Genomic DNA, 10,202 nt, shown 5'->3' with positions numbered 1-10,202 from the left:
GGCAGCCGAGCCAGGAAGAAAGAAAGTAACTTCTGCGGGTCCCAGGGCCGGAGAGTCACTCGCTATTCCCATAGCAACCAGACTAGCCAGCGTCCTACCGGCCTCCGGGCTCGGCGCGCAGACTCCCAAGAGGCCACTTCCAGCAGTCACTTCCTGGCGGCGCGCCCCGCTCCGCTGTAACACGTTTCTGATTGGCCTTAGCAGAGGGAGGGGCGGGCTTACAACGTCTCATACTCAATTAAGCTTCACCGAGCGGAAGTCGACCTCTCTCGCCCCGGAAGTGAAACTGTGGTCTGCAGTTGGGGCGTCTGCAAGTCCCGGGACTGTGGTGGAGATGCCGGGTGCCGCGGCGAAGGGCTCGGAGTTGTCCGAGAGGATCGAGGGCTTCGTGGAAACTCTGAAGCGAGGTGGCGGGCAGCGCAGCTCGGAGGACATGGCTCGGGAGACCCTGGGGCTGCTGCGCCGGCTTATCACGGAACACCACTGGAACAACGCGGGTGCGGCAGCCCCAGCCTCACTCTTTTGGTCCTCGTTCTATTCCTGAAGCTGATGTTCACTCTCACCTCGCGCCTGCCCCGTTCACTCGGTCTCTCTTGGGTTTCAGGGGACCTAATGGATTTGATCCGCAGAGAGGGCAGGAGGATGACGGCCGCGCAGCCCTCCGAGACCACAGTGGGAAACATGGTGCGGAGAGTCCTCAAGATCATACGGGAGGAGTATGGCAGGTCAAACTCACAGCTTGGATGGGAACAAGGGGTGCTGGCTTTTTGTTGTTAAACCGTGTTCCCTATCAGCTTGGAGCCTCTGTTGTGGCTGAGATGCTCCGGTTGCCCCCATGATCACTCTTTGGGTCTTGTTGCCTCCGTAGACTGCACGGGCGCAGCGACGAGAGCGATCAGCAAGAGTCCCTGCACAAACTCTTGACATCCGGAGGCCTGAGCGAGGATTTCAGCTTCCATTATGCCCCACTTAAGTCCAACACCATTGAGGCAATTAATGAGCTGTTGGTGGAACTGGGTAAGAGGTCTGATCACTAAGTGAACAGGATAGGTCACAGGCAAGTGAAACAAATCCCCAGGAATTGTTCATTGACAGGAATAGATTACCAATCTTCTGGTTTGAACACCATCTGGTAGGAATAGATGGGAAATACCAGGCCTATAGTAACTGCATCTTTCAAGACAGACCGGCTCTTTAAAAGTACATTATTATTCGGGAGATTTCTTTTAGGGCATGTCTTTATTTTTTAGCAAATGAACTTGCTGGGGATGTAGCTCAGTGGAAGAGACCCATACCTGAGGCCCTGGGTTTAATTCCCAGCACAGCGCTGCAAAAAAAAAAAAAAAAAACAGAACACGAATTCCCCAAAGCCACATTTGGAAGTTTCTTTTTCTCTGAACTTCACGTTGACTGTGTGCGTGCGTACGCATGTGTGGAGGTCAAAAGAGAACCTTGTAGAGTTTGTCTCTCCACCTTTATGTGGATTCTAGGGAAGGAGCTCAGATTCCCAGGGTTGACCATCAAGCACATTTACCCACTAAGCCATCACACCCACCCCTTCTTGAATTCATATACACACCACCTCCATCTTTTTTTTTTTTTTTTGGTTTTTGAGACAGGGTTTCTCTGTATAGCCCTGGCTGTCCTGGAACTCACTCTGTAGACCAGGCTGGCCTTGAACTCAGAAATCCACCTGCCTCTGCCTCCCAAGTGCTGGGATTAAAGGCGTGCGCCACCACTGCCTGGCTCCACCACCTCCATCTTTACTTGCAGATTTTTGTTACAGTCTGTTCTTCAGAGACTAACACTGGGTACTGGGGCTGGAGAGATGGATGGCTCAGCGATTAAGAGCACTGGCTGCTCCTGTAAAGTCCCCAGGTTCAGTTCCCAGCACCCACACAGTGGCTCACAGCCACCTGTAACTCCTGTTCCAGAGGATCTGATGCCCTCTTCTGACCTCCACAGGGACCAGGCACACATGAGACAAACAGATATACAATAAAAATAAAGATATAAAATTTTAAAATGGGGAGGGGGTGGATTTACAAAAAAACCAAACTAGGTACCATCTGTGCTTCGAACTGCCACTTTGAAGCTGCTCTGGGTTTTTTGGTTTTTGTTTTTCTTTTGTCGCCCCACTGCCCATGGAGGTGTTGTGGCCACCTTTTGCAAGAAGAGTTCTGTCGGGAAGATCTGTTTTTGGTTAGCACTTGAGGATTTCCAGATTGCCGCTTCTCTGGCCTCACCTTGTCTCCTAGAGCTGTTGTAAGGAGCTAGCTTATTGGTAGTGGTGCCTAGTGAGTGGGAGGTCCGGGACCCCAGGAGGGGTGCTCTTGAGAGCTCAGAATGGTGCGCCTTGAGCCTTTAAGCCTGGTGAGCCAGTCGGGCAGGGTGTAAGGGCAGGCTTCCCTTTGTGAGCCACTGCTGTGCTTGTCGGGGGTGAACTGTGCCATTTTCACATTCCCTCGCCAACCTGTTCTTGCAGAAGGCACAACAGAGAACATCGCAGCCCAGGCCCTGGAGCACATCCACTCCAACGAGGTGATCATGACCATCGGCTTCTCCAGAACAGTCGAGGCCTTCCTTAGAGAGGCTGCCCGGAAGAGGAAGTTCCACGTTATTGTTGCAGAGTGCGCTCCTTTCTGCCAGGTAAGGGGGCTGCTGAGGTCTCTCAGGAGGGCGAGGAGGGAAGCAAGGGTGAGCCTGAGCCAGCTGTCACTTGATTGGCTCGACCTTGAGTCATTAAGAAAGTAAGAGGCAGATGGGTCTCTGAGTTCAAAGCCAGCCTGTCTACATAGTGAGTTCTAGGACAGTCAGGGCTACAGAAAGACCCAGTCTCAAAAAAAAAAAAAAAAAAAAAGGAGGAGGAAGAAAGCAAGAGAGGGAAAAGTAATCATGCCTTGCATGGTGGCAGTGCAGGCCTTTCTTTGGTCTCAGCACTGGGGAGGCAGAGGCAGGTGGTCTGGTCTACATAATGAATTCCAGGCAAGCAAGAGCACAATAGTGAGAACCTGTCTCTAAACACACACACACACAACCACCCCACAAACAAAATATCAGTAAGGATTTTCAACTTGCTGTAGATACATTTGAATAGTAGTTTAAGAAAGCTATGTAAATTACTGGTCCTAGGAAATGAAATATTGATTCTTTTTAGGATCAGAGTAGGGCACAGCGCCTTGGGGATGACTAGTATTTGATTTGATCTCACTCAGTCCTTCAGTAAATAACAGGTCTCAAGAAACACACAAGGATGTCAGATGTTGTAAAAGGAGGTGGGAGCTGTCTGGCCAGCTGTGCTTGCATTATATGAGCAGTTGTATTTCCAGTTTGGTAGCTGCTCTGAAGTAACATTTATTAGCGTCCCTATGGCTTACCAGACTATGTACCACAGATAGATGGGTTATCCTGGGAACTAGATATCAAAGTCTTCTAGATCCAGTTCCATTTGTCAGCCTTTGTCATTGTATCACTCTGTCCTTCCCATCCTGTTTCAGGGTCATGAAATGGCTGTCAATTTGTCCAAAGAAGGTATCGAGACAACTGTCATGACCGATGCTGCCATTTTTGCTGTCATGTCGAGAGTCAACAAGGTGGGTGAGCTGGACTCACTGATTCTGGAATACTCGTTTCGTTTTCTTGTCTCTAAAGGTCCATGGTAAGAGAAGGTTTCTAGCTCCATTCGAAAGTGAGCACTTAAGATCTGTAATCTGTTGTCTGGCCTTGTCCTCCCAGCCCTCACCCACATTGCCGATCCTCACAGGAATAGCTCTAAATGTGGCTAAAGCATTGAAAAGAACGGAGTGGAGCTGAGCTAAGAGTGCTGACCAGCTGTTGGCAAGGGTGGGTGGTAAGTGACCAGGCTCAGGTTCCCGAGAGGTGTTGTGCGTGATTTCCAGGAAGGACTGGGGAAAATCCCATCCTGTGCCACCTTTGTGAGGTTCCCTTGCCCTCTGCTGCCCGTGAGCCCTGCAGGTGCTGAGATAGAGGCCTGAGCATCCAGCCAGAGGCCCAGTTAGGTCTCCACCCCAAGGTGCTCATGATCTCTCTCCTCCCAAAGGTGATCATTGGTACGAAGACTATCCTGGCCAATGGTTCCCTGAGGGCTGTGGCAGGCACTCACACTCTGGCACTGGCAGCGAAACACCACTCCACGCCTCTCATCGTGTGTGCACCCATGTTCAAGCTCTCCCCACAGGTGAGAGGGGAACAGATATGTAGGCCTCACCTCTGGCCTTCAGCTTACTCCAGGCTCTCCTTTTGGGCTGTTGCTTGCTCAGTGATTTGATCTACCACAGGCTAAAAGGAGCCATAGATGTTTTGAGCCAGGAACAGAATCAGTAGTTACAATTCTTCACCAATAATGTCAGGATAACGCAGGACAGAGAAAGGCCCTGTATGTCCAATTGCTACTATTCTCCATTGCCCCAACACTTCTGAAAATGCCAAGCAGGTTTAAACTAGGATCGTAGAATCCTTTCTGGTTTTGGGGAGATGCGGGGGGTGGAGGGATTAAAGATGTGTGCCGCCACCACCCAGCTATTTAAATTTTTTAAAGTATAGTTTACTTTGCATGCATTATGTGCATATGCCCTAGTGCCCAAGGAGGTCAGAAGCGGGCCTTGCCTTCCATGAGTTATAAAATAGATGGTTGTAAACTGTCACATGGGTGCTAGGAATCAAAGCTAGGTTCTCTGCAAGAATAATAAGAACAATAAGTGCTCTTCACCATTGCGCCGTCTCCAGACCCCTAACTAACCGTGTATTTATCGGTGGGTATTGAGTTAGTTAGTACCACCTTTTGACTTCTATGAATTATGCTGCTGTGTTACGCAGTTATGTATAAATCCTTTGTGGGTTTCTAGCCGCACAGCAACAGCAAGGCATTTAACAAAATTGCTGAATCCCTTTTAAAAAAAAAATGTGTTTTTTTCTTTTTTATAGTTCCCCAGTGAAGAAGATTCATTTCACAAGTTTGTGGCTCCTGAAGAAGTCCTTCCTTTCACAGAAGGTGTGTGTGTGTGTGTGTGTGTGTGTGTGTCTCCGTTACTTCTTACTATGGTTCTTAGACCGTTTTCAGTTGTTGTAAGGAGTAATGTTGGTGACTTGGCCGCTCAAAGCAGCAAGATCTGAAATACTTGTACTTGCACAGTCACCTGTGGCCTAGATGCCCCATGTATTGGGGGAGGGACAGGAAGGAGGCGTGCTTCTCAGGCCTCATCTGCAGGCAGCAGCTCTGTTCAGTGAGCCCATGGCCTGGAGCAGTCCAGCTGGTTGCACACACCTTATAAGAACAGAACACTGTGTGTGTTGTCCCGATTCTTCTTAGAAGTTGAATAACTTTTGCTTTTCTTTAGTTTTGAAGCCCCATGTGGTGGCGCTCATAATCCCAGCGATTAGCGGGGAGCTGAGGCCACCACAATTCAAGACCATCCTAGTCCGTCTATATAGTGGGTTCCTGGCCAAGCAGAGCTACGTAGTGAGACACTGTCTCAGAAAACTAAAGGGAAGGAGAAATGCCTGTTCTGCATCGCTGCACATGGTGCAGGGAATAAAGTAATGAGGCAGTACAGCCCTCTTCCCACACTGTAGATGAAGCACAGGACAGTGTGGGGTCCCAGGGAGTGTGAGGAAGAGGAGGAGGTGGCGATGGGACTTACCTGAGACTCGAGATGGGCCCTGATCCGATGGCATTGCTGGAGTCCTAAATGAGTGGCTCTACGTGTGAGGATTTGGGAAAGCTACCAGAGACTGCGGGGCGTGAAGTGTGTGCTTAGCCAGCTGGAGAAAGCTGAGGTCCTGTGGCTAGACTATCCCGAGCGTGGGGGAGAGTGGCTCACGGTGTACCTCGTGTGGTTGGTGGAGGAGGAGTGGACCTTTAAGGTTGCAATCTTGAATTTGAATTTTAAAAAAAAATTTTTTTTTAATGTATATGTATGGGTGTTTCACCTGCATGTCTCTGGAAGAACAGCTCGTACTTTAGCCAGTGAGTCATTGCTCCAGCCCCAGGTTTGAATTTTTTAAGTACTGTGGAAGGACATGAGAGGTTGGCTTGACTGCTGTAGTTTGTTTTGGTTTGAGACAGTGGCACTGGCTGTCCTCACACCGGCCATCTCAGCCACTGGAAAGTGTTAACATGAGAATCCCGAGTCGCAGCCCGTCTCCCAGTTTGAGCTTTGCTACAACCGTCTAGCATGCTGTGTTATTGAACTTGAACTCGGTGACGTTGCAGCTGGGTCCTCAGCTTACCTCCAGCGTGTGGTTGTCTTGCAGGAGACATTCTGGAGAAGGTCAGTGTCCACTGTCCTGTGTTTGACTACGTGCCCCCTGACCTCATTACCCTCTTCATCTCCAACATTGGTGGCAACGCGCCATCCTACATCTACCGCCTGATGAGCGAGCTCTACCACCCTGATGACCACATCCTCTGACACCCTGATGACCACATCCTCTGACACGGCCTGTCCTAGGTCTTAGAGCTTAGACCGGAGTGTAGTGGAAACAGCATTGCTGCTACAGTGGCGAGTGGAGAGTCAGCCTGAGCCCTCAGTGTCACCTGCCTTCCTGCTCATCCCCAGTGAGGAGTGCGTCCAGGACTACTCCTGCCTTCTGTGCTTACCTGAGCCACGGGGCTTGCTTACCTGGGGATTTTGGAGCACTTTGTGACCAGGCTGTGTTTGTTCGAGGAACTTCAACCTTCTGGCTCAGTGGTGTGTTAGACATACCATGACTACTTTTGCTGGGTTGGTATTTGCTCAGAAATGCCTGCCAGACCTTTTCCTAGGCTGTGCCAATAAAAACTACTGGAAACTCCCCAAGTGCATTTATTGTTCCGAGCTCTGAATGGACTGAAGCAGAGGGCGGCCTGTTCTGTGTTTGCATAGAGGGCTGAGATCAGAGAGGAAAGCCTGAAACACAAGTATAAATAAAAGTAGTTTCTCCTACAGATAACTGGAAAGGGCCCCAGACAACTTTTTAGTATCTACGGTAATGCCTTTAAGACTTGAGCCTCTGGGGGCTGGAGAGATGGCTCAACAGTTAAGAGCACTGACTGCTCTTCCAGAGGTCCTGGGTTTGATTCCCAGCAACCACATGGTGGCTCACAACCATCTGTAGTGGGATCCCATGCCCTCTTCTGATGTACAGTCTATTGATATACATAAAATAAAAAAAAAAAAAAACAATAGAGACAGGCGGATTTCTGAGTTCGAGGCCAGCCTGGTCTACAGAGTGAGTTCCAGGACAGCCAGGGCTACACAGAGAAACCCTGTCTCAAACAAAACAAAACAAAACAAAAAACCCAAAAAACAAAACAAAACAAACAAACAAAAAAAAGACTTGAGCCTCAGGCCACAAAGATGGCTCAGCAGTTAAGAACAGTGACTGCTCTTCCAGAGGTCCTGAGTTCAATTCCCAGCAACCACATGGTGGCTCATCACCATCTGTAATGGGATCTGATGCCCTTTTCTGGTGTGTCTGAAGACAGTGACCATGTACTCACATAAAATAAAAAAATAAACCTTAAAAAAAGAAAAAACGATGAGCTTCATGAAGCTTAAAGTCCACCACCTCAGGACGGGCTTCTAGACGGCTGCATCAGATCTGGGGAAGAAGGAAATAGGCTCAAAGTTTCCCTTTCTGACGAGGCTGAGGACTGGTTAGTTTGACAGGCAGCTAGGATCCTATACTTGCAGAATTACTTGAAGGGACACAGGGACACAATTAACGATCAGGGTAGCTTGATCACAGACCGTTCAGCAATAGCAAGAAGGTAAAGGAGATATGCGTTTTCACAGCATCACTGTGTAGGCTGCAGGTAAAGCTTCCTCCTGCAGCAGCTGGACGGCAGTGTCTGGATTGAGAGCATTTTGGCTGGGTTTCCCAGCCTTGAATTTGCATTAGTTCTCAATATTAAAAAAAGCTAAAGAGGGGCACTTTTAACAGATTCCAAGCTCAGGCTTCTCCTGACTCACATTCCCAAATGACAGGTGTGCAGCTTCTGAAGTGACTGTTGGTGGCCCAGAGGCGAGCACAGCAGCCTTCCAAATGTAGTTAGCTACAGCTGGCTAACATAATTCCATTAGGTTGGAAGTGACGGGCCACCTGTCAAAGGCGTACTCACATTACCAGTTAGAGTGGGAGATAGGTGTAAGGAAGTCCACTTTCTTTTCCATGAGTTACGGTGGCTGGCGGTAAAAGGACACACAAGCAGTTTGTAATGTGACCCTTACTCCACTAAAGCTTCGTACAGAAATGCAGAGTTAAAAGTTGGAAGAACACCAGCAGTAGCAAAGTATAGATTCCAGTCTTCCGTGTAGTGCTTCACAATGGAGGTTTGCAAAAATGCCTTGGGATGAACCATGTTAAGACCCACTGCTCTGAAAGTGACTCCCACTGAGATCTTCATCTCTGGAGACAGAGTCTGGATGGAGGGAAGGAGTTTAGGAATCTTCCCATTTAACCCCTAAGGCACTGAGTGAGTTGGATGGGTAGTTTGATATCCACACTTCAATAAACTGATTGAAAGTAAAGTATAAAGGAAAGACCTCAAGCCAGGCGGTGGTGGCACATGCCTTTAATCCCAGCACTTGGGAGGCAGAGGCAAGCGGATTTCTGCGTTCGAGGCCAGCCTGCCCTCCAGAGTGAGTTCCAGGACAGCCAGGGTTACACAGAGAAACCCTGTCTCGAAAAAAACAAACAAAAAAAAAGAAAAAAGAAAAGAAAAAAAAAGAAAAAGGGAAAGACCTCGAGGCAGATAGCAACTTGAGAGGTCTCTGTTTTGTGCTTTGGTGAGGGATGGTCACAGATTAGAGAGGGTTGGCCTGAAGGGTCTAAGAGCAGCCTGCCTGACTCACTCAGACTTCTAGTTATTTCTCACCTCAAAGATCCTGTGCTTTCTTATGAAGTGGCTTGTGTCTGCCAGTTACAAGCCATTGTCTCTGAAAGCAGTAGTTCTATCAGCAATTCACTTGGGTACAATTGTGTGGTTTGGATTAAGGACAGCAGTCGGGGCCTCAAAATCTGTTTCTGGCTTGCCATGACACTTTTTGTACATCCCAGTCTCTGTCTAAAATTAGCACCAGTGTCTTTCTAGGCACGACTGAGACGATGATCGTGGGACAGAAGCTGTCTTTGAGCCCAGAAGAGAAGGGCAGAATGCCGCTGTAGACTCCTAAGTGACTTAAGTCAACTGCACCAAGTCCCGATTCTTACCCCTTCTCTCCTTTCCCCGTTGAAGGCTCGGCTATGGCTGGGAAGAGAAGCAGCAGTCACCGACAAGGTCAAGTCCAGAGACTTGCAATCCCCGGCCTTCTTCACAATACTGTCTTGCAGGAAGGATCCAGAAAAAAAAGAAAAAAAAAAACTTGATGCTTGGACAGAATTATAGAAGCAAGAGCCATGGATGCAGATGTCTTCCCGAACACATCAAATAAATCGCCAGATAACGAATGCAGTTTATAAAGACATTTGTTCCCACGGTCTGGATCTTCCAAGTTGGGCAGAGGGCAGGAAAGGCATAATTCTTGGAACTTGAATAAGGAACAGAAACTCTTAATTTAGCTTCAGAAGTCTGAAAACATACTCTACGAAAAAAAAAAAAAAGTAAGTGTAAAGTGATCCTCAAAGAAATGCTGGTATCATAGACTATGTTTCACAGATATGCTTCAAAGCCATTTTTAAAAACTGAAAATTTGCGTTAGTTCTTGGATAACAAAAGCTGCCTGGCAACTGCTGAACTCTATAGCTATATTGATTTTCCGTGTGTACAACTTGGTCCATCAGGCCCGCTTAGCCAGGAATACTAACAGGTAGTGATAAAATTCGAAAAGCTCTATACTGTCTATCTGCCCTCTCAGAAACTCACGTTAGGGTGCGCTCGGTGACTCAGCTGGATAAACGAACTTGCTGCCAAGCCCAGTAGAAGGATAAAACGGACTTCCACAAGTTGGACTCTACCTCCTGCATGTGTGTCCATGTATACACACATACCCAGTTTACAGAAAGTAAAACTAATTCTCCATCAGTGGATATGCACCTAAGTCAACATGAAAGAAGTCTAACAAATGGGGCTTGCAAGCTTTTGTATCTGGTCTGCTTCTCTGCATGTGCAGAAGAGCTGGGAACAGAACTCAAGGCTTTGTATGTAGTACACAAGTGCTCTGCCACCGAGCTACCTCACTGGTCCCCTCACGCACCAGGCA

The 10,202-nt window shown here is 48.3% G+C and overlaps 1 protein-coding gene across 1 annotated transcript; it reads left to right on the top strand.

Annotated features, from left to right (window-relative positions):
• The first annotated feature begins 264 nt into the window (after positions 1–264).
• Positions 265–6,813, top strand: Eif2b2 (eukaryotic translation initiation factor 2B subunit beta). Its single transcript, XM_028771861.1, has 8 exons — positions 265–497; positions 605–725; positions 869–1,017; positions 2,486–2,649; positions 3,498–3,593; positions 4,061–4,198; positions 4,945–5,011; positions 6,274–6,813. The coding sequence occupies exons 1-8, from the start codon at positions 335–337 to the stop codon at positions 6,429–6,431; spliced, it is 1,056 nt and encodes a 351-aa protein (XP_028627694.1). The 5' UTR covers positions 265–334; the 3' UTR covers positions 6,432–6,813.
• Positions 6,814–10,202: the final 3,389 nt, after the last annotated feature.

Source organism: Grammomys surdaster, unplaced genomic scaffold (assembly GCF_004785775.1).
Source record: "Grammomys surdaster isolate TR1022 unplaced genomic scaffold, NIH_TR_1.0 210, whole genome shotgun sequence".
Taxonomy (NCBI): Eukaryota; Metazoa; Chordata; class Mammalia; order Rodentia; family Muridae; genus Grammomys; species Grammomys surdaster.
This window is presented reverse-complemented; position numbering and strand designations above follow the sequence as displayed.

Coding starts and splice junctions, on each gene's coding strand:
- Eif2b2 (XM_028771861.1), top strand. CDS start 335: ATGCCGGGTGCCGCGGCGAAGGGCTCGGAGTTGTCCGAGAGGATCGAG. Junction 3,594..4,060: donor TCATGTCGAGAGTCAACAAG/GTGGGTGAGCTG, acceptor CTCCTCCCAAAG/GTGATCATTGGTACGAAGAC. Junction 5,012..6,273: donor AGTCCTTCCTTTCACAGAAG/GTGTGTGTGTGT, acceptor GTTGTCTTGCAG/GAGACATTCTGGAGAAGGTC.